The following is a 24,465-nucleotide window of genomic DNA, read 5'->3' as shown; positions in this document are numbered from 1 at the left end:
TTACCAGCAGATGTCATCAGTTGTTTACCTATGGTGTCTAGGCCTTTTACTCACAAGACACCCTCTGCTAATGCAGGCCCTCAGCAGGCTGATCAAACCTGGGTATGAGTCCCTAACATCTCGGGGCCCAGTTGGGGTCTTTCCTTCTAATCCAGAGCCAAAAAGAACCAACAAATATGAATTAATGAATGAATAATCATGATTCCCTCCAATTATTATCACGGTAATGTCAAAGGTCATTTTAAGGCCAAAGCATCAGCTGTGAATATTTATAGGAAAATAACATAGTGGTACAACTGCTGCCAGAGATGATGATCTCTTGGCTGTCTAAATAAAACAAATGAGTAAAATTGCCATCAGGTAAATTATTACACCCGAAATTCTCATTAAGACAATTGTATTAATCCAAGGTGGGCAATTGGTTACACCGTCCAATTCATTCATGTAAAGGAATTAATTAGTAGCTACAATCAGACATCAACAAGCCAGTGACCAGCGCACAAATCAACATCAACAATCAGCACATTTAAAAAAAAACACCCAGTCGCTATTAACACAATGGTGAGTAGATAATGAGTGAATTTACATTTTTCAGTGAACTACCCCTTTAAAGGCTCAATGTGTAGAATTTAGTGGCACCTAGTGGTGAAGTTGCACGTTGCAGCTGAATACCCCTTAACTCCCCTTTTCCGTAAAAACATGAAAGAGAACCTATGGTAGACTTCAGTTGTCGTAAAAACTCAAAAGGTGTTTAGTTTGTCCAGTTTGGACGACTGTAAAAAATATGGCTGCCTCCGAAGAGAAGACCCTCTCCCGATGCAAATATAAAGTATTTAAATATAAAGGAAACAACAATTTGTACAATTTAGATGAAACACGCTAGTGAAAACATCACTGAGATTATTTTAGTTTAGTTTTTTTGCCAATAGATCCCTTTCACCTAGATCTTAGCATTTATTAGCCTGGTAGCAGAGAAAGACCTGATTGGATGACACACTATAGAGCCGGCCTGAGGTCGTGACATATTAAACATGTTGTAGCGATGCTACACATGATGAACCACACCATGTTTCTACGCACTTGTTTTCATGCAGGTACATGTGATTCATTTCTGCTGCTCCACCACAGGTAGACAGCATGTGACAGTAGTGACACGCCCCCTAGTGTTCCATGTCTGCCAGGGATCCAGGACTTTGATAACCTTGCTGTTTGTCCGGGAGCATCACTGAGGGAATGTGAACGTGCCTCTGGATGTCCTCCTCTCTCAGCTTTACTAATTGTTGATGCAGCCCGGATCACATGGTGACCGGGGCTCATCCTTCCTCCGGCTCCCCGCTGATCTCTGCCCGCTCGGACCCACGATGATAAGCACCGAGAGCACCGGAGGAGAGGACGGCGGAGAGCAGCCCTGCATCCGGCTGGATCCCCTGACGAGCACGCACCTACCGGGCAAGGCGACGCCGACGGGTGGCAGCCGCACGGGCTTGATGGACGGCAGCCCCAAAGTGACTGCGAACGGGGTGCACGACATAGAGGACCGCATCCTGAGGATCACCGGCTACTACGGCTACAACCCGGGCTACTCCAGTCACAGAAGTGAGTGTGAAAGAATGAAAAGAAAGTAGTGATGGGATCATGTGTGGATGTTCCAGTGTCAAGGTGTGAGATTAGAGAGAATGCAGTATAATGAGATGTTGAAACGTGTGTGTGTGTGTGTGTGTGTGTGTGTGTGTGTGTGTGTGTGTGTGTGTGTGTGTGTGTGTGTCTGTGTGCTATCAGTGGATTTAGTGATGATAAAGAAAACAATTTGTGTTTATGCAGTGTGTGTGTGTGTGTGTGTGTGTGTGTGTGTGTGTGTGTGTGTGTGAACAATGTACGGATCTTCCTCCCTTCCAAATGAGTTTAATTAGGCTATTGCAAAATCCATCGCTCTTACAAACTCAGCTAACCGGCCTGTAATTACAGCTATTATGGAGCAGCATGATGTCAATCACTGCCACTAGCAGCTGGAGGCTGAGAGATGCTGCACAGGTCCATCCATCTGTGTGACACACACACACACACACACACACACACACACACACACACACAGTCGTATCTGCACGATTTTAGAAAACATAACCATGACTTGCATTGATTTCATGGAGACTTTCTCTGACCTTAATCATAGTTAGTATAACCCAACCTTAAAAAATCCTTCTACTTAAAATTCATATTGGGTCTTGATTTTTGTCCCTATAAGGAAGACAAGTCCCCATAATGTGACTGATTTAATAGATCAATGTCTCCATGACATGAGTAATACCACACACACACACCACACACACACACACACACACACACACACACACACACACACACACACACACATATATGACCATGACCAACACATGCCTAACCCTAATCTTAACCACAATTCACATATTACCATTAACCTTGGCAGGATCTCAAATGATTTATTAGTTTTGCCTCATTAGGATCAGGCTTTGGTCCAAATGTGGCCTACTGGTCCTGACATGGTCAGTGTTAATACTGGAAAAGGTCGTAAAGAGGTAACAAATTAGTGCACACACACACACACACACACACACACACACACACACACACACACACACACACACACACAAGCAGGGAGAGAGTGTATTAAAAACAAATGTAAAACTATCATACAATGCATTTACACAGCCAAGTGTTGTACACAAATTAAGCAGGCATTTCAAACTGAATTTCAGAGTTAATGATATAGTGGCCCAATCCAAAACAGCCATGTTGGTGAATCTGTGCAAACCATCACTTGTGTGGCAGCCTCATCTTGAATTCCAAATGTTTTAATTAAAACAATCAATTTCCCTGCAGACAAATACAGCAGCTCTGATGTATGTGAATACTGCCAGCTCCCTGACGTGCATGAGATACAGCCACGCCTCAATACTGTTAAACTTCTCTGTAATGTTCATTATGTCAACGTGGTCTTGATTGGTGGACCAATACTCTGAATTTTGCTGACACGAAGACAATGGCTGGAGGAGAGAGCTGATGATGCACTTTTTTACGGGGGATGATCTTTAAAATCTTGCCCTATAGTCCTGTCTCAGTGTGGCCGCTGCCAGAAGAATTATGAGAACTGAGAATAAAAAGAGCAACTATTGCAATGCTCTCTGTTCTTTTTCAACAAATGCTTCATGGTAATAAAGCAAGGTGTGGAGAGCAGGAATTTATAATTTCTCTAGCATCAAGGAGAGCGTAGCTAGGGACTTTTACTTTTCTGTTTTATATTCAGCCTGTACATTACATATCTTCACCATTCTTCATTAAACGTGGGGATGAACCAACACTTTTCTTGAATAAATCCCCCTGAAATATAAAGGGTCATCTATATGTGACCCTCCTGTTTTTCACATGTTGATACACTTCAGCACAAATAAATTGATCTTGTCACGAAAGCTCCCCAACTTCTCCCTCTGGCAATTACATAAATGCGTAACTATAAATTCATGACTTGAGGATGAGAGCAGTTCTCTCTATGTTGTGACTTGTTTGAATTGCCCTCCGGGGACAAATAGCGTTGTTTTGAATTTAAATTTGACACTCCTCCACAAATCTACGACCTTGGCACCCTGTGACATAATGCATCAAAAATCTCAAAGGAAATCCAATCACAAATCACCAATTGAGGCGTTTGTGTTTTTTGAACTGAGAGCACCTCAGTGGATTTTAAGATGGAGGCTGAGGAGCAGGAAATGAGTCTGTCTCTCATTATCGGCCTAATTTTCGGGGTGACAGTTGCAGCAGATTAACCATGAATGCAATCAGACACTGTCATTTGGGAAACACTTTGATTAACAAGGGGCACCCAGAACTTAAAAATGGAAAACTGATTTGGCAGCTTTTAACAGTTCAAGGACCTTTGATACAAAGGTAATTATAAATAACCTAGACAAGGTTTTTGTACTGAGAGTGGAAATTAGGTTAATTAAGTTCTATAATCAGCCTTGTTTTTACTAATTCTGTGTAGGCAGTTGAAAATACAACAAGAAAGTGAGACGGAGGTCATTTCTGTCCATTAGTGAAGTTCTTGTTTTACTGATGCTTTTATGTTTTCATTCACTTTTGCATATAATGTGACTCAAAGAACATATTGGAACAGAATAATGGTGATAAAATAATACAATGTATAAAAATAAAGGGTTAAAGCCAGGTTAAGATTTCAATAAAAGGAAATGGTTGAATAAATTAAAAGCTTTTTAAGCACATTCTTTGTATGGGGAGTTTGTTCCAAATCTTTGGGGCATCATTAGAGAAAGCAAGTATGTAAATATCAACATATTGCCTGTGAAGACAGATAAGATAATATTGTTCTCAATAGAGCTGTAAATCTGTTTATTAAAATCTATTATTCAAATATTTTGAAGTTATAATTTTGATAATCAGTTTACCTTTTTTAAATGTTTATAATTCAACTTATTTAAGCTTCTCAAATGTGAAGATTTGCTGCTTTTCTTTCTTTAATATATCACGGTAAAGTGAAGATTCTCGAGTTGTGAATTGAGAGAACAAGACTCAATCACGTATCTAAGCTGTGGCAGGTAATAGAATTGATTATTGTAGAAAATATAGACTGAATAATAAAGAAAATGAAAATAACCATCAGCATACAGCCTAAGTTCTCTGTATCCTGGGCTCAATCTGTTCCCTGCCTGCTGTGTCTAGGAGAGGAAAATGAAAGATGCAGTGTCGTCTGTGATGTGATTTTCAGTATAAGGAGCAGGTGTGGATTGTAATAGCACCTATACTAAGCCTATAGAGCCATCGGCGAGCAGAGAGGTTATTTGATTTGAGAGACATTTCCCATTTCCCTGATAAAATGTGCCATCTGTAGCCCTGTGTTGCTCCATCTACCCGCATGCTGATTTCTCTGCCTGCCACAGTTAACAATGGATATTCCAGCATGCTATTACCAGTGATGTCAACCTGAGAGAGTCCGACTAAATTGATCATCTACAAGCCCATCGTCCTCTCCAATGTGTTCTTTTTCTTATTCTTAGAAAGAAGAATGTGAAAAGTCACAGTTTCACACGATTGTAAACTTTGAGCTGAGAATCACATGTCCCGCAGGGTGGCGAGTATTCTTTCCCATAAAGTGTGAAAAAGACAAAGGAGCACGTAAATAGAACACTGGGCTCATCCTGCCAAGCCTATGGGGTAATGATATATTTAGTAAGATCCTGTTGCCAGTTTGTTATTATAGCCACTCGCCATCTGCAGTGAATGAGAAGTTGCCTCCGAGGGGGACTGTGGACTACATTTGGTGATAGGGTCTGAGATGTAATCCATACTGTACAGTTATGATATGATGGAATATGTGCAAACAATAAGCTAAAAAAAAAGGATATGCAAGATCCAATATGTCCTCTTACAGGATGAAGGAATAGAATTGGACACGGTTGAAGATAAGAAAAGATACGTTAAGATAAGACAAAAAAGATAAAATTAGATCAATTCACTTGTTGCATTAGTCAGTAGAGGTACCAGGTGAAATTATGATATAGGCCTAGAATAAAATAAAAAAACTAAATAGAAATTGTGAAAATATGTTCATAAAATACACCTTTCACTACAGATTGAATGTATTATAGACAAGAATTTATGTTTCACTTTCTTTTAACATGGTTAGGGGGCTGAAATCTGTGTAAGGGGACTGTTGGGCCTTGGCGGATGTACAAGATCTGCCGAGTGCCATTCTAGTTTTTGAAGCAAAAAGGTGCATCAGAAACCTACAAAGCCAAGGTGGCAAATACCAATAGATAATATGTGACATTTCTGTATTGGGAGAAATATGTCTCAACTTTATCTCGTCTCAAATCATTGTTGTGACTTCTCTGTCTGGCTCCAACAACATCAGAGTGCATCCTCGCAGAGTTATATGTTCCTTCCACAAAAATGTTCTCTTTGGCTTCATTACTCAACCTTGGGCCCTACAGATGCAACGAAAGAGAACTCTCTAACACAAATATGTGGATAATTATTCTTCCTCTCTTGCCATCCTGGGTGAAGAGGTCTAAAATTAAGATAGTGAAATAGATTAAAACTAAATAACCAAATAGATTCAAATCATAAAAAATCACAGCCACAAAACCAGCATATTAAAGAAGCATCTGCCACTCCTGCTGGAGCAGATAATAATTGTGTGTGCGTAATAAATTCTTCCTCAGCATCTCCTGGGAAGCCATTACAATAATTTGCTGTGTATTATTTTGAATAGATAATAGCTGTCTGTGAGGCTGGCACGCTCCCTGCTGAGGTAACTAGGTGCAGCGCAGGAGAAGTGACAGGTACTTGTCTGAGCACTTACACTCAGCACTGTACCTGTGTGCAGTGCTGACATTACAGCGAGACAGCAGCACAGACAGGCACTCAGGAAAATGATGTGGGAAAGGCAACATTTTACCATAATGCTGAGTTTTTATGCACTTTAGTTGAAAGAAAGATATATACATGCTGTTGCTTGTAATGATTGGCAATTCACTTTGCACTTTTGAAACCTTCCATAGCTATTGTTAACAGCAGGTGAATGTTGACTTTCCTCCTCAAACATGGCCTCAGACATTCTGTATATGCACGCACTTATTTTGGATTGTCCCGTTCCCATGCCTGCTCTCTCTATGTGCTATTTATAACCAGCCCAGCATCGAATGGGATACGAGCTTTGCCTCACAATCTCTTGGGAGAACGAGCAGAAACACCCGGCAAGTAATGGGTGCAAATGTTTTCTCCCCAGGAGCTGCAGAAGTGCTGACCTGTGCTCATGCACACAGCGCTGAATGGGGCATGTGTTGTGGTGCTGCACGTTAGGTGACTAAATGTTGTGTTTTTTTGGCTGGCTCCAGCAGTTTGCTTCATGGTTGAGATGATTTTCGTGTGAGGAACTTTCTGCTTCCCAAAAGTGTCATTACATAATATGAGAGCACAATATGTGGGACTGGTCTTTCCATCAGGCTGAGCGCGCCAACACCGGTCTTGTCAGCAGTATCACACTGCCCTCTAGTGGTCTAATAATCCTACAACAACAACAAAGTGACCTTCACACTGGACATTAAACGTCAGTCCTTTCCTTATTACCACCATGTGTTAATCATCAAGACTCATGACTCACACATTTTATTCAACATGTCATTGTGTCTGCATTGGTTCACACACAGAGGCTGTAAAAAAGTAGCAGGTTGTGTGTCTCCTGTTACATCATGCACTGCATATTGCAAGACAGTGCAGGCAAAGTGAAGCAAGCGCTTAATCTTGTTTGAATGCCATTCCCTGATTCAAAGCAATGCTTAATATCTGCTATATTTCCAGGGGGAACTTTCATTCTCAGCTAAACCAGTTAAAAATTATATCGGCCAGCGCTTGGAGATGTGTGTCCCTGAGATTTCTGCTGTCACAGCTGATCCATAGGGGTTGACAGGAATTCAATTTGTGTTGCTAAAAGCATTAACTTAAAACTGTCCTTGGACGAACTCAGCAACAATTGGCTGGATTGCTGATTGGTATCTGAGTAATGTGATTGATTGTAAAGTAATGGAAAAAAACCTCTTCAGTTCAGTGTCATCTCAGAGAGATGTGTCATTGCATGTTCATATGTCGCAGAATTAAAATCTCATTTTGTCATTTGGATGACATTTTTTAAAAGTTGTATTTAATCAAACTGCCATAAACTGACTCAGGTAGCTCCAGGTAATAAAATAGGTTATATTTGAACATAGACTGTATATTAGGATGGATGACGTGACTGCTCCCGAAAATTAAATTGATCGCCTCTTGGTGGCTGGCTGCAGTATGGGCCATAAATCCTGCCTCGTCCATGTTAGTGGATGAGACACGGACCAAATTAAAAAGTCAAAGCAACACATTTTTTCAAAGATAATTTCTGTCATTGTATGACTTACTGATGTACTGTATGTCCAAGTGTTCATTTTTCTGGTAAGCTTGGTTTTAATTAGTTCTTTGATGTTATAAAAACACGGTGAAGTGACAGCTGAGACTGACTCTTGATTGATCTTTATATACAGTCTATGGGGCAAACAATGAAGACACCATCATTTTTGGTCTACGCAACTGGCCACATAATTCTATAAATCCACATGGAGAAAGACTGCATGTACTTCAGCTTCCTTCCACAGTCCGAAGACATGCAGATTAAGGTTAGGTTGATTGGAGACTCTAAACTGACTGTAGGTGTGAACGTGAAAATGAATGGCTGCTTGTCTCTGTGATATCATGACCTGTCCTGGGTGTACCCGGCCTCTTGCCTAATGTCAGTTGAGATTGGATTGAAGAACAGGTTGAATTGGTAAAGCCTTATCAAGGACCATCCTAATGTCTCGTGCTCCTGTACTGCAATTCATCACATCTACCACAAGGTGTCCTCATCTTCTACCGTTCCGACTACTTTGAGTTGATGATTCACATCTTGGAACATCTAACAGAGAATTTTTCACTCAGAGGTTTTCTTGTCTACATTTCTACTGAAAACCGCCTCCTTCTCCTGTGTCATCTTTGGTGCCGGTCCCTGTCGAGATGTGGTGAGTTACTGAGAGGATCTGAGGACAAAGGGCCTCGCACCACTAACTGATGAGTGTCTGTTCATCTAAATGACAAAAGAGCCTGAATGAGTTGGGTGCATCAGTGTGCACAGGACACTCACTGTTGCTATGGAGGTAAGAGCGAGGACGCTGTATTATTTTTGGTTTTCATCTGTGGATGCAGCACCACTGTGTTACATACAATCATTTTCCAGCTTATAGGGTACATTCAGATAAATTACGTTAATATGGCTATTTTGGAGTTGTAGCTTGTTGTGCTCTTTAATTATGTTGTAGGCTGCAGTGCTGGATGTTATGTTATGTAGTGTGTGGATGTATTTGGGATATGATGCTGTAGGGCTTTGGAGATGCAGGCTTTCTAAGATGCAGAAAATGTTTCATTTAAAACTGTACAGCTAAGGCCTAACAGTGGCTTTATGGAACCACATTTAAATTGACTAGGTTCTGATTTTGTATTATTTGGATCTGGACCAAACTGCACTCAATCATAAATATCACTCCCCCTAAACATGTCAGATTTTCAATCAATGAAAATGTTTAAAAAATGCCTTATCTAGCAATGATGAAGAAAATAAATAAAGTCCTAGATCCACACCCTGATTGGGATCTACACCAGAATTAAAATAGTTTTTTTCTGACCCATACCACATCCTACAACCAAGTTTCATGGTGACCTCTCCTCTAGTTTTTGCCTCATCCTGCTATAGAGACAAACAAACAGGCACAAACAAAAATAAGTGAAGAATACTCTTTTCCTCTTTTCAGCTGAAATAAAGACAAGCAAACATACCAGTGAATCTGTGAGTGGACATTGATCTTGTACTCTGTTAAGCAAAAGTAAAAAACAATAAAAAAGACAGAATAAAGAGAGAAACACTGAGACCTCTGTCTAATATTTGACATTGAACTGCAGCCTCCTGTAGCATCCCTTCTCCAGGTAGTTCTCTTAAACTAATGGTGATTAGCATCCTGGGCTCTGCTGACTACATGGTTTCTCTGTCCCCTCCCTGTCTAGCTGTTGGCTCCTCTCATCAGCAGAGCTATTTTTAAGTTTAACCCTCCTTGTCTCAGGGGATCCATATACCCCCAGCTCATCCCCTGCTTACACCTGACCAAACATAACTATCAGCCACGCTCCACGCAGAAACGTTTTAAACAAGGCTCCACGTCACGATAAGCATTTTCCATTTGTGTTCCAAAAATACCCTGGCACTTCCCTGAAAAATAACGACAATCTTACCTTTCCACTATTGAATTCTGCATTCAAACAAAGAAATGACCATGCTCTCACCTAAATGTGGCCCTGCATTATTTCCACTGTAACAGTAACTGTGCTGTTCTGTGCTCTCGCTCTCAGCCTGAAGAATGCACAGGAAAATATTCTGATCTGCTCTCCTCTCTGTAGAGGAGCCAGATCTTTGGCTGATGAGCCCTTGAGAGTAGAGGCAGCCGAGAGTGGAGGTACCCACGGTGATACTGAAATAATGACAGAGATCCTGGACCAAACATGACTGCATAATAGCACTCGTTTCATTTTCTTCAACAGCCAGTTTAACGACTAAACCTCCTTCAGGACACTGCACTCATTGCATTGCATGGTGGGTGCTCTCTTTTTCTCAGGTCATAGCGCTGCTGTTCCTGGCTCGGCAAATATCGATTTTACCCGAGGGTGAACACTGCATAGCATAGGTTATATTAAGATTATATTACAGGCTGCCAGGCCTCCTGTGTCTGACCACATACACTAGACACTGATAGGCCCACATAATAATCAGGTCCATTATATCTTCAGATAGAAAAACCACAGCTGGAGATAGAATGGTCTGAGGGCTTTCCTTGAGATGGAAACTCCTGACCGCAGACCCCAGGCTGACTCACATGACCCAGACTGACTCTCCTCACCTCAGGTCCTTATCAGCTGCTGATGGGAGGATTTCCCTTGACTGTGCAATAGTGATAAAAGAAGTATAAATGTTATGAAGGTAGCAGCATTATAATGTTAATATTTAATGTAAAAATGTACAACTAACAGTCAATATCCTCCACAGCAGATTTTACGTACATGAGTCAGAAGTGCTTACAGAAAATACAGTGATAAAGCATTCATTTGTGTTTGAGCAGAGTCAGCACGAGCTGATCGGCATCATCTGTGTCATTCATGATCCACAGCCACTGACTCATTCACAGCTAACTAGTTACGTTCAGTCTAAATACTAATGTATGTGCAGCTCAGTCACTATAATCTTACCCCTGATAGGATCATGTCAAAGCAGCTCAGCTCCCTCAACCATCATGACATCCTTACATGCTGTTATTTATTATTATTTATTTAATTTACATGCCTTGTATATGTACCTCTGCCAAGGTGGTTGTGTTTTCATTGCGGGTTGTTTGATTGTTAGCAGGATTATCCAAAAACTACAGAACCAATTTCCATGAAATTTTGAAGGGGTGGGGCACATTTTGGAGTTGATGCGGAATGGAATGAACCTCACCCCATATAAAACCTTCATCCAAAGTTTCACATTATAACCCAAAATTCTTGAGTCATACTATACTTTCTGACTCTGTTCGGTAGAACATGAGATCTTATGGGCAACTATACGTTTTAATGGAGTTTGCAGCAAATTCTTGATGTAAAGTTGTAAAAGTTGCTTTTAAGCTTAAAACTCTGGTTCAGTATCTTAAAATGGGTTCCCTTTCAAGATTTGGACTGCTATCCCCTACATGCACACTGTGGAATATGGTATCATCATGTGGTGGTGTTGGCATGTTGTAGTGGTGCGAGGCTTCATATCCCTCTTGAAATGACCACAGTGTACGACAGAATGAATATCTATGGGATTGCCATGAATTTGTGTGCAGTGTGGACAGGATAGTTACACTCTTTTTTTAGAGCTCATCTGCAGCGGTGAAGGCAACAGGAAAGAGCTCTGCTAATAACCAGACTCTTAAGGAGAAGTGAAGAGCCGAGAGGAGAGAGAGAGACGATGGACGACGGAGGACAAGAGTGTGTAGAGAGAGTTGAGGAGGAAAGAGTGAGGAGGAGAGCCTGGTCAGGTAGAAAGGGGAGGAGAGGCGGATGGAGCAAAGGAGGGGGCAGCAGCTAACGCAGCATAATTAGGCCGGGCTGCTTGGTTACCTTCCAAACAAAGCTGCTGATTTGTGGAGCAAACGAAGAGGAGGGGAGCAGCGTAGTGAGACAGACAGAAAAGAGGAGGAGGAGGAGGAGGACGATAGAGAGAGAGATGAGGGGAGTGATTGCGCCATGCCACACACACTTGAAGCTTAGTCTCCCTTGGAGACAGTGGCAGCGTTGGATCACGGCATGACAGTGAAACAGTAGAGTCTCCACTTCACTGAGCTGTGTCCCCATCCAGACAGACAGAGAGACACTGAGAGACGCAGAGAGAGAGAGAGAGAGACGCAGAGAGAGTGAGAGAGAGAGAGAGAAAGAGGAGCAGGAGGCCTGACAGTGAAACCACTAGGCTGGAGAGGAACGGAGAGTCAGGACTGGAAGAAGACAGAAGAGTTTTCAGAGATCTGGGAGGAAGTTGGGGGGGGGGGCAATCAAGAGTGCAGAGACGGAGTGGAGGAATCAGGAAGATGCACGTTGCTAACAGGAGGAGCTGCTGAGCACACACACCACACACACACACACACATATACACCCACACACACACACACATATACACCCACACACACACACACACACACACTGCCCAGGGAAGGACAGTGTGTTGTGCCCCCAGTGGAGGATGAAGAAGCACTCAGCCCGAGTGGCTCCTCTCAGCTCGTACAGCACTCAGGTCCTGACCTGCCCCATCTCTGAAGGTAAACTGACAGAACCAGAGCGGCCTGAGACAGCGTGTGTGTGTGTGTGTGTGTGTGTTGGCATGAACTGAGTCATTGGCAGCACTAGATCAGATAGGCTGCTTCCAACTATTGAGTCATTTTACTTTTACAGCCAGCTTACAAGTGACGTCATGGTTTCCCATCAGGCACGTGCAGAATTGTATTAAGTAGAAATACTAGTGTGATGCAGTTGTTTACTTCTTAAATCTGAAGCGTGTTTCATTCACGTGTCCTAACAGAAATTAAATCACAGAAAAATAAACAGAGAGCAGTTAGTTGTTCTCTTGACTCCCAGACTTCTTGACAGTTTCCTCTGGATGGTGTAAAAACACATTTGTATCACTGCAGTTTCCAGTTGGCAGAGTAGAGAAGCTAAAAGTGTTGACAGGAGGTGTAGTAGTGTTTGTGTTGTTTCTGGCTGGCCTGTGTAACCTGGCACTAAAAAAACAAAGAAAAGGCCCAACTCGTGCAGCCGCTCCCACATCTGTTAACCTGCTCCTTCATGTAGCATTTCAACTCTTCAGTCATTGGACTTCACCTAAACACTCCTCCACACACACACACCTCTTACTTTAAGAGATAAGGGAACAGTATCGCTGATCACTTTTGCATCAGCATCATCATAATGACATTGTTTGACCTGATTTTGGATAAAGACTGTTTGAGCTTGTAGCACAAGCCCACCAATGTCACTGCAGATGTGATGGCGAGCTCCAAATTGAATGCAGCAGGGCTCCATCCATCAGTGTCACCGGCGTGCAGCGTCAGTGGCGACGATAAAACGGAGGATAGATTGAAGAGGTTCGAGCGGTGTACATGCGTCACACGGAGAGGATAAGCGTTTTTAATGGACGCCAGTAGTGATTGATATACTTTGCGGTTTCTGTGATGAAATGTACTTTTATCAAACTGATGATCTAACTGGAAACTAAATCTATGAAAATACAAATGTTTACAATTCTTAAAACTAATTTATTTGTATATGGTAGTATTATAGGTTTAAAATGTAGGTTTTTTTACACCAGTATTGGTTATGGATTGTGTGTTTGAGCTTGTGTCAATTCCAATTATAGGCACATGCTTTAAGTGGATATTCTGGTTATATTTAGCTGCGTTTATGGAGAGTCTATACTTTTAGATTTAATTAGTACTTTTACATGAACACATAAATCTTTGGGATTTAAATTTGAACGAACCCAAAATGTATCATTCTAGGTTTTAAGGAAACATCCCGGCTCTCTCCTTTGCATGGTTTTAGCAGCACTGTTACTCAGCAGTAACACGGTGTGCGATGAGAATATAATTTTGGCCACAGGAGCTGCTTTCATGAGGCAGGGGAATAGTGGAGTTATAATATTACTGCATCTTGGCACTAGATCAGACTGTAGTGGCTCTTACTTCGGCAACAGAAGAGCCTGCATCCAACACTAAAAAGCTTTATGTTCTGTCAGCGCCATGAACACAAACCAGACTGCATGATGGACGAGGAAGAAGCCACACAAAAACAGTATAAAAAGAGCAGCTTCCCCTTTGCAGCAATATAAGATCTCAGTTTCCCAGTTTGCAACCACCAGGCTCATTAGGTTGATTGAGAATCTTTGCTTTGACAGAATGTAATTAGACCAAATCCCTCGATGATCCTGTAGAAACAAATTTGTATCGCTGTTGAACATTTTGGCTTCACAGCGTTCTGTAGACCTGCTGCCTGCTGTGGTGAATCATTTAATCTGAGAGCTTTTTGAGCTGATAGATCGACTGGAATAAACTGAAGAGCTAAAGAGTCTGAATGATCCATGAGAATCATCATTATTCTGACACTTTCTGGATGCTAAAGGTTTTTGTGTGTTTTTTATGGTCTCTGGCCACAAAAAAAGCGATGAGGATTCTCCAGTATTAATGCAGTGGTGGAAAGTAAACAATTATATTCACATCTACTTGAATACAGTTGAAGCTTGTACTTGAGTATTTTATCTATTATTCTTTCACTCCAGTACCACTGTATTTCTATAACGTTTGACAGGATCATTTTAAGCATGCCCCCGGGAAGAATTCATGTAATTCTGGCATGGATCCAGATCAAGAGGTGGATCCAAGACTTTTTCCATTTTTCAACATTTTTGTTGATTATCCAGATAATTATTCATCAATCTAGATTTTCACGAATGTCTACAATTTGGGTGCAGAGGTATCGGTTCTACTGTGTTTACAGATTTTATACTCTTCAAACTACCCATGTGGTTTCATTTAAATAAGACTACGGGTATCCAGACTGCTAAAATTATGGGAAGCCCAAAATATGATTACAAACATCTCTGTAAGCCAGGAACCAGTAAACTAGTACAAACTGAAGTACTTCAAACTTGAGCTGCAACTCTTATACTACCTACACATTGATGCATGAGTATTAACATATTAATAAAAGTATATCAGCCACAACTTCTGCAGAACATTTGTCATAATACGTCTGTACTGCTCAGCTAAGGTTTTAAATGCAGATTATATGAAATTACAAAAGTATTTTTACATTGTGACTTCAGCACATTCAAGTAAGTTAATAGTAATTAAGTAATTAATCTGACTACTTCTTCCAACACTGCAGTGTGTGACTCTCTAACCTGTGACTTCATGTTTCTTATCCTTTCTTTGGTTTGATATTGTTACCACAACTGTGTTACTTGATCAAAGGTTTTGTGCTCTAGATGCTGTTTGTTTTTTTGGTGAAAGAAATAAGTATTTACTTGTGCACACAATCCACTTTTATTAGAGACGTCGTTGGTGTCACTTGGGCTCTCATTGCCTAACGTTATACTGCTCCTATAGAGGGGAAATTCAAGTTCCAGTGCCTGCAGGGCTCTAGTGTCTGAAGCAATGATGGAAATGGCAGAGCTTCACGTGCTGAGTTAGCAAAAGAGAGCACAGGCAGCAACACCCAGCACATGTCATCTGTTATGCCTGCCGTGGTGTAAATTGATCACGCTGTTGAAAGGTAAAGAACGGATCTGAGCTTTCGCTCTCTCCGGAAATGCTCACACACTCACACACTCACACACACACACTCACTCACACACTCACACACCCCCACACACCCACCACTTGACATATTCTACAGTACAGTTAAGATCCAGCAGACATTCACCTCCGCAGTCCATTACGGCACTGGGCCAAATCTGCCATGCGTCACTGGCATAAGATTAAAACCCACAATTTATTTCTGCAGCAGGAATGTACCGACAGTCAATAGAGAGGCTGCCAAGGTTGACATGACTTTCTTGTAGAGTGTCATGTGGTTAGTTCTGCTCTCATCAGGTTTCTGTGCACACCTGACCACGACGGTGCTGCATCATGACGTGTCAAAGATATTTATGACATGTGCGGTCACGATGCTAACTCCACACATTTTTAACAAAGCCTTGTCACACGTGTTTATGATGTTACAGCAAGAAATGCAAACTGTGGTAAAGATCCCAAAGGACGATTAATGAGCGAATGCTTATGTGCTGGACCCCAGCCGAGGCCTGTACAGGCAACATTGTAGTATACGTATATATACACTAATAACAAAAAAATACTGAATACTAAGATTGGAGAAAATATGTTTTCAATGAAACTACAATGACAAACATACCTCTGCCAAGATCTCTCAGTCTCCTTATTCTCCTTATATGAATGGATTCTTCCTTCAGTCATGCGCCTCCCCTGCGGAAAATTTCATGGGAATCAGTTAAGTGGGTTTTGCATAATCCTACTCACTAATGAACAAATAAAAAAAAATCGAATGGCACTCAGTAGAGCGTATACCTTCACCAAGACCCAACAGTTCCCTTAAATTCAAACAAGCTGCACCAAAGCTCACACACTTTTAATCGAGATCAATGAGTATTTGTCTGAGAAATCAAGTGTCAAAATACTTAGATATGGAATGTTAAAACTGTTGATAAAAATATTCCTGGACCCACACCAAAATTGAACAGGTTCCTCTTTGATCCTGCCACATCCTTTTCCCCAAGTTTCATCAAAATTTTATAAGCAGAATCTTGCTCATAACAAACCAACCCTTTCATAAACATAACCTTGACAGAGATAATACGAATCCAAGCAAAGTAAATTTGTCCAGCAAATGGTTTAATATGGTTCTCATAGAAAATTGAACAGACACTAGAACCCAAGCTACAGATGGTACAATCCACTTTCTTCCTCTCGTCTCTTATCAGGAGAGGATGGCTCCGAGTCTCACGCAGAGACACCGGGCAGTGAGACCAGCGGAGAGAGCCGCTCCAACCAGACCTGCACCAACACGGCCCTGAAGGTGCTGGGTGGTCTGCTGGTGGTGCTGTGTGTGTCGTCCTCCTGGGTGGGCACCACTCAGGTGGTGAAGCTAACCTTCCAGTCGTTCTCCTGTCCCTTCTTCATCTCCTGGTTCAGCAGCAACTGGAACATCCTGTTCTTCCCCATCTACTACTCTGGACACGTGGTCACCACAGGAGACAAGCAGACGCCCATTCAGAAATTCAGGTAATTTACCGGCAAGATCAGTAAGTCATTCAAAAAAAAAAAGAAATATGTGTAGTAAATGACTGCTTAACACTGTTAAAAGGAACTGAGTTTTCTCTACATTATTAATGTGGTGGAATCAAAATGAAAGAGGTCTGTCAGGTTGTCAGGTATTTGTGTTTCTGTGAAGCTAAATAGTGGAAAGTAGAGAAAGTCACAATTATAACCAGGTTATACTTAAGACGCCAAGAAGAGGGTGCTTTTCCATCACTGGCAGCCATCTAAGTGTGGGATTGATTTTAAGATTCCTCTAATAACTTTTAAAGCTAAGTACAGTCTGGCCCCCAGTTATATTACAGAGCTTTCTATTCACCAAAATGTAATCTAAGATCTTCCAATGACTAGTTGTCCTACTAGTTCTTAAACCAAGGCTGGTAACTGAGGGTGACCTGACTTTTGGCATCAGGACCCCGAGGCTCTGGAATAACTTGCCTGAGAATTAAACTTGTCAGCACTTTACCTATTTTTAAACCAATGCTTAAAATATATATGTTATAGAAAAGTCTTTTAATGCCTGACTTTTAACTGGTTTTAATATAAGATAGACGATAGAAACATGAACTTCTGCTCCTCTCCTGTGTTGTTTCTCTCTTTCAGGGAGTGCAGTAAGCTCTTTGGGGAGGACGGGATGACTCTCAAGCTTTTTGTAAAAAGAACAGCACCCTTTTCAATCCTGTGGACTCTGACCAACTACCTGTACCTGCTGGCCTTGAAGAAACTGACTGCCACTGACGTCTCAGCGCTCTACTGCTGCCACAAGGCCTTCGTCTTCCTCCTGTCCTGGATCGTCCTCAAGGATCGCTTCATGGGCGTCCGGGTCCGTATGAAAACACCAACACAGTGCAAAATGATTCTGATGCTGATACTGATGTCACCCAATCTCTACCTGCAGATCGTGGCAGCCATAATGGCCATCACGGGTATTGTCATGATGGCCTATGCTGACGGTTTCCACGGTGATTCCTTTGTGGGCGTGGCATTGGCTGTGGGCTCAGCCTCAACATCAGCTCTATACAAGGTCAGGCTGCAGGTCGAAGAGTGTTGGAATATCTTTTAATACTCGTATAGTCACCTAACATGTTTTCTCCTCATCAACCAGGTGCTGTTCAAGATGTTTCTGGGCAGTGCCAACCTGGGAGAGGTGGCTCACTTCCTCTCCACCATGGGCTTCTTCAACCTCATCTTCATCTCCTGTGTGCCCCTCATCCTCTACTTCACCAAGGTGGAGCACTGGGGCTCGCTGTCCTCACTGCCCTGGGGATACATGTGTGGACTGGCAGGACTTTGGCTGGGTGAGAGTGAATGAATTATTCCCTGAGATTATAAGAAACATGTTCAACAATGCCCTGAAGAAGTAGATTCAAAGATTCCTGGATTCTTCCTTTGCCTGTGCCCCATCCCTCCACTAAGTTTGGTTGAAATTGGATATAAGTGTTTTTTATGTGTGTAATCATGCCTACAAACATATATTATTCTCAAATAATTATCTTTCAATCCACCGATTAATTATTCAATAAATTGTTTTACTTCTAATTCACTTGTTTGTCAGTGTTTTCAACTTCTTTCATGTCTTTTACAGTGTTCAACATCTTGGTACACGTCGGTGTGGTGCTGACCTACCCCATTCTCATCTCCATAGGGACACTGCTCAGTGTGCCGGGCAATGCAGGTATGGCTTCTTTAATATTAATAAGTATTACTGCCAATTCAACTATTATTATTTCTTGATTATTGTGGTGGAAAATAAAAATGGTTGTAAAATGAGAGTGAGTGGTTGCGTATGCTGTGGTTGGGTATTGAGAGGTCAGCACTTAGGGCCACTCTAGCAAACAGATGACACAGCAAGTCTGGCTCTCTCATCCTGGAAACCCAATCATCAATGTGCCTCAACAGACCCTGCAACTCTTATCTCGCTGTGGGAGGATCAGGTTGCCAAGGCGACACTAAATGCCTGCAGTCAAGTTTTTTTTTTTTCCTTTAACCATGATGGATTGTATGAAGGTCAGTGGGTTATGCCAACTTGTCCCAAGGCTCCAGACCACAAAGACAGAGGATGAAGTGGATCGCTTGTTCTCATTGTAAGCCGCATTTGCTGCACTCATCCCCTACAGCCGCAGCGTCCTGTGGTTTATCTTTTACTTGATGTAATTAATCTCAATTTGTTTTTGTCTCTCTCGCATCTTCTCACCCTCCCTGCTCTCCGGCTCCCTCCTCTTGTCTTCGTTCACCTGCTGCAGCCGTAGATGTTCTGAAACACGAGGTGATCTTCAGCGTGGTGCGCCTGGCAGCCACCTGCATCATCTGCCTGGGCTTCTTGCTCCTGTTGCTGCCAGAGGAGTGGGATTCGGTCACGATGCGTTTCCTGGCCACCATCGCAGACAAGAAGTCGGAAGAACATGGCGAGGAGCTCACAGACTCCAGCATCCACACTCGCAGTCGGGCAAATGGCACTGTCTCCATTCCCTTGGCGTGAGGGCGGTCGTGACCACATGAGCTCTTCTAGGAGCCTCTGTTAACCAGTCATGAAGCTTTGTCTGTTCATGCCCCTCCATCGCCCACCAAGGAGGTTTGGCTGGATGTTCAGTCCACATGGAGCCACCATGAGGAAGACAGGAAGTATCGTCTTGAACTTTAAACTTCTCTCCGGAGGTGCATCTCTGTCTCCATCATTTCATCGCAGGAGGACAAAAGAGAACATTTTTGGAAAGGGTGGAAAGTGTTATTCACTTTCTTCAAATACTTGCCACGCTCAGTCCTTTTCCTTGCACGCACCAAAACCAAGAGGTGATTAGCCTCCCCTGACCTGCTCTGCAGACTGTATTCTGTGAATATAAATATTGGCAGGGCCACTTTGGCTCAATCTTATACGTATATTTATGATATTTATTTAGAGCTGTGTCAATAAGAGTATACATTTTAAGTGCTATAGAATAGTATTATATAAAAAAATGGAAATTATACTATGCTTAATGTACAGGATCTTTTGGTTTTCATAATAAAAGATTTAAAACCTTCATTCACTGCATCATATTACTAGTTTTCATCTTTTCTTGTATGTAACTTAATATGTATTATTAAAATAATCATATTTTATTATGTATTTTGTTTTTTCAATTAATTTATTTGTTGCCCAAGAATATGCAAACATTGTCGATCCGGCTGATTACATAAAATGTCTGTTTAACATAAGTCCTAGTTTACATTCACTTCGACATAAAAACATGCCGAATAAACTTAAGCCAAGACACATATTTTGATAATAGGTTTAAGCTATGTTTTTTTTTTTTTTTTTCAAAACTATGAATGTAGCATTGTACAACCCCAAGTGTCACCAGCATACTTCAAGGCCAAGAAACGTGTGTGAGTCATAGAGTATTAGGAATATTAAGTGCAATGCATTGATAGCAGCAATGACTTTGCAGAATTCTCCTCAGTACACATACAACAGTATGATGCTATGCTTATGCTGTTGTGCATAGCGGTTCACGACACATATACACACACTGCAAATTTCTTCTATAATTCATGGTCGTGCACAAATACACACAGTCTGTGGTAATAAAGCATGCCTATCTGGCTGGCAATGGAAAAAGCTCATGGGGCCAGTTTTGCCTGTTGGGCATAACACTGTGATAGGCACTGACTTTCACATAACATGGTGACAACACACACACACACACACACACACACACACACACACACACAATGCCGTTATGGTTGCAGAAGTACAGTCAGTGAGGTGAGACGTTTAATGAAGCATTTGCTGAGTTGACAGCTTCAGTGGCATTTTAAAATACCAAAATAAATGAGCTAGAAGAAACAAAGGAATGTGTAATGTTCAAATTCTAATTCCATCAGTAACTGTGTGGACGCTGATAAGAGACATTGAACACAAATGGGTCGTAGAAGATGCTGCTTCAGCCACAATAACAGATTTTAGTACACATTCTTAGAATATGAGCAGAAAATGTAAACGCCTACAAACCTCTGCTACTAGGTCTGGTCATATTACAGTTTAAATGCCAATCAGCACCATTTGGGCCAAAAGCACTTTTAAACGGAACATGAGACAACTAATAGTGCTCCAAACAAGCTGAATAATTAAGAATATTAACATCATGGCTAAGAGTTGACAGCTACATGAGCAGCTCTGTCAGACTTATAGGCACTGCAGTGCCTTTGAGCTGCTGCTAACATCAGCATGTTCCAGCAATATGCTTAAAAATACATAGTATTTGGTTCTTTAACAATTCATCCTCATAGTGGCACTAAAGAAAAAGTCATGATAAGCAATTAGTCATTAAGAGTCATCCTTTGGGGACCACAAATGTCTGCAAAAATTCACAACATTCCATTCATCATTTGTTAAGATATTTCCTGATTCTAGCATGGCTTATTACCAACATTAAGTAAAACATAAAGAATATTAATCTCTACATCACATATACCAAACATAGACAGCGTAGAGGAACTGGTGTCATATTTCTAAGCTAGCTAGTGATGATATAACATCAGTGTAGGGGCAGTTAAAACTTCAGTCCAACATGCACCCTAATGACTGTGTCTGTCAATTTCCTGTTGTTTTCATGGCACTAGTAGAGTCACAGTTTTCACTCAGTTAATAACTTCCTGAAGAACCTGCTTCGCTCTTCAACCCTCTGAGTTTAGGAAAATACCAGGTCCCTTCAAGCATTAACTTGTGAGTTACACAGAAACCTGTAGGGACAGTTGCCATAGAAACCTTGCTCATTATAATGAGAAAGTCAAGTATGCAGGCAGCATCGAGTACGCATCAAGTCTTTTAACCATAACCAAAAGTGTTTATTGCATTTGTACTTGGGAACCAGCCGGAGATGCTTCAGGACAAAGTTTGCCAGTGGGGGAGATCGTTCCAGAGGCTGCTGGAACAAGTGGGACGCGATGATCAATTGAATTTGTGTGTGAAGTTATTCTGTAACTGAAAGATATTTTGAGGAGAGGCCAAAGAGTCTTAACCTCACCAGTGGACCTATAGTGACAGAAGCTCCAGGTGAGTGATGAGAAGGCAATGAAAAGGTGAAATTATTTATCAATTAACACAAAACTTGAAGGACGGATCTCACTTGCACTGCACAAGTACTTTAGCGTGAGCCAGAGAGAAGAACAATGGGCTCTACAGGCTCCAGACCCAGGTTGCATAAAGTGGCTCCATGTGATATTCCACAAGAAGAACAGGGGCCGCTCAAACCCCAATGGACCCTCCCTTGTCTTCCGGTCACCCTGGAGCAGCCATCGGGATCTTTGGGACGGAGTAAGACAAATTTACCTCCACTGAAGCAGGAAATAACTCTTTCCTCACTTTCAGGTTAGTGGATTTTAATGTTATTTTGAAAATCACTTTGTGTTGAGATATGAGCTTACACTATATGCATGTCTGTGCTGTAAGACCCATGCTTTGCAGGAAGCCTCACACAAAGGCAAAGCAGCAATTCCAGCATCTGCCTCAAAGAACCTAGTATTGTATATAATATAGTATCATATAGTTAACTATAACTGGTTATTCCTGATTCATATCAGAAGTTTCTCATCTGTTCAACCCTGTCCTGGGACCCTGGCATAAATAGTTTTGCATTTTTTCTTCTGACTGGTTGTGATTTTCACCCAGACATCCCATCATTATCTCTCCTCAGGCACAGCAACCACTGGCTCCTCAAATTGGCCATACAAGCACTGCCAGTCAAATTGCTATGGTAATAGAAAAAGAGAGGAGAACTATCCCTGCTGAATGCCCCAACGTCCCTAACCTCATGCTATTTTTAAACCCAATAAGGAATTGTGATGTTTGTTGTAGGGCAGGGACTACAGAGATGGGGGTGTCCGCCGGTTTTCTATAACCGGCCAGACAGGACGCGCCGGCACCAGCAGAATGATTCAGGTAAAGCATCATGACAAAGTATGGAAGCGCTGAAGTGCATCTATAGCATTAATAATTTAGATCATACATTTTTATACTGAAGGAGAATTAAAGTGTGCAGCAGTGCTTAAGACAGAGAGAGAGAAGGGGGGGGGGGAGAAAGAGAGAGAGAGGGGGCAAGAGAGATACAAATACAGCAGAGAGTGTGGACCCTTGCTGTCCCAGTGGATCTGATTAAAGTGGTGGTGGAGTGGAAAGTAGGGTGGTCTGCAGCCATGACCGCTCCTCAATGGGATCTATTTTCAGGGTACAGGGAATAGAAAAGCCCCCTCTATTAGATATACAAAGAATCAGACACAAAGAAAAGTATGGGCTCGATGGTCACATGATTATTTGGGGTTTTCTCTGAATCCACTTCTGTCTGTAGGACAGAATAAAAATAAGAAGTGCATATTTCTGCCAACAGTCCACTTAAATTTCATTTAAGTGGATTTCTTGAGGCCCAGACGGCTTTAACTTAACAGGCTCATCGACATTGGCGAGCTCACCTCCGACAAGCCAGAGAGCAGAGAAGACTGTTTACACAGTTAATGGTAGGAATGCAAATTATTATTTTAGCTTCTTTCTTTTTTTTATTCCAACTGAATGCGACCTGTTGGTTGATTCTAACACTGCTCATTTCATTTTGGGCGTGTAGCCGGAGGTCCAAATACAGAAGGGACCCAGAAGCTGAAACTTGCAAGAAGGCCAACAGAGAGGAACATCTTCTGGGACAAGACAACAGAAGAAAGTTTGGACCCTAGTCGCTTTCTGGAGGCAAAATCTCTGCCTCTGCTCCACCAGCCCAACACACCTGTGCGGAGCAGGAGATCGGAGCCATAGTGATCGAGCACAAGGTCCCAAAAACAGACACAAGGAAAGAACTGTTCAACAAACTGAACATAGAGGACTGTTGTTGGACGATAACTTATCATGGACAGCTTAAAGGGAAACAGAGAGAATAGACGACAGGGGTAAAATAGAGAAGGATAGTTGTATCAGGCGTTTTCTTTTTAGTAATCTGGATCAGAACTAAAGCTAAAGCTAAAACACAAGAAAAGGTAACATTATATAATTACTTATAGAGCATCATGGCCAATGAAGCAAAAAAAAACTTTGATTTCTTTCAACCAATCAGGGGCTCATGCTATTTTTCCTCTTTATATGCTTTAACAACATTTTATATTTCATCATGTCACTGCATTGCATGATTTCAAATCCAATCAACTTTCCTGATGAACAAACTTTGGTTGAGATCAAATTCCCTGCATGACTGAGTTTATGGCGCCCTCTACAGGTTAAAGTGATGCACTAACGTGGAGAAACTCAGTCAATACTGATAACAAACATCTAAAAATAAAATTCAGAGAGATTCTGAAGGCAGACACCTTCTCATTGGACGTTTGATGTAGATATTAGCACAAAAGAATCCTTCAGCATCCACAGATAATGTGTCCCATTATTTGAAAAGATCTGTGGCTCTTGAAGAATAAATTAGACCCGTGAAGAGGAAACTGCTAATTGCATGAT

The 24,465-nt window shown here is 41.7% G+C and overlaps 1 protein-coding gene across 4 annotated transcripts; it reads left to right on the top strand.

Moving 5' to 3' along the window:
- The first annotated feature begins 1,159 nt into the window (after positions 1 to 1,159).
- Positions 1,160 to 23,021, top strand: slc35f4 (solute carrier family 35 member F4). Of its 4 annotated transcripts, XM_069535586.1 has the most exons (8): positions 1,160 to 1,596; positions 16,664 to 16,964; positions 17,601 to 17,820; positions 17,896 to 18,021; positions 18,103 to 18,295; positions 18,583 to 18,672; positions 18,897 to 19,081; positions 19,241 to 19,368. In XM_069535586.1, exons 1-7 carry the CDS (start codon positions 1,284 to 1,286, stop codon positions 19,058 to 19,060), a joined length of 1,407 nt encoding a protein of 468 aa, XP_069391687.1. In that variant the 5' UTR covers positions 1,160 to 1,283; the 3' UTR covers positions 19,061 to 19,081; positions 19,241 to 19,368. The 4 variants fall into 4 exon arrangements, with proteins under 4 accessions (XP_069391687.1, XP_069391686.1, XP_019940401.2 ...); XM_069535585.1 differs by lacking the exon at positions 19,241 to 19,368 and having other exon boundaries at positions 18,897 to 19,234; XM_020084842.2 differs by lacking the exon at positions 18,897 to 19,081 and having other exon boundaries at positions 1,164 to 1,596; positions 19,241 to 23,020.
- Positions 23,022 to 24,465: the final 1,444 nt, after the last annotated feature.

The sequence above is a fragment of the Paralichthys olivaceus genome, chromosome 12, assembly GCF_024713975.1.
Source record: "Paralichthys olivaceus isolate ysfri-2021 chromosome 12, ASM2471397v2, whole genome shotgun sequence".
Taxonomy (NCBI): domain Eukaryota; kingdom Metazoa; phylum Chordata; class Actinopteri; order Pleuronectiformes; family Paralichthyidae; genus Paralichthys; species Paralichthys olivaceus.
This window is presented reverse-complemented; position numbering and strand designations above follow the sequence as displayed.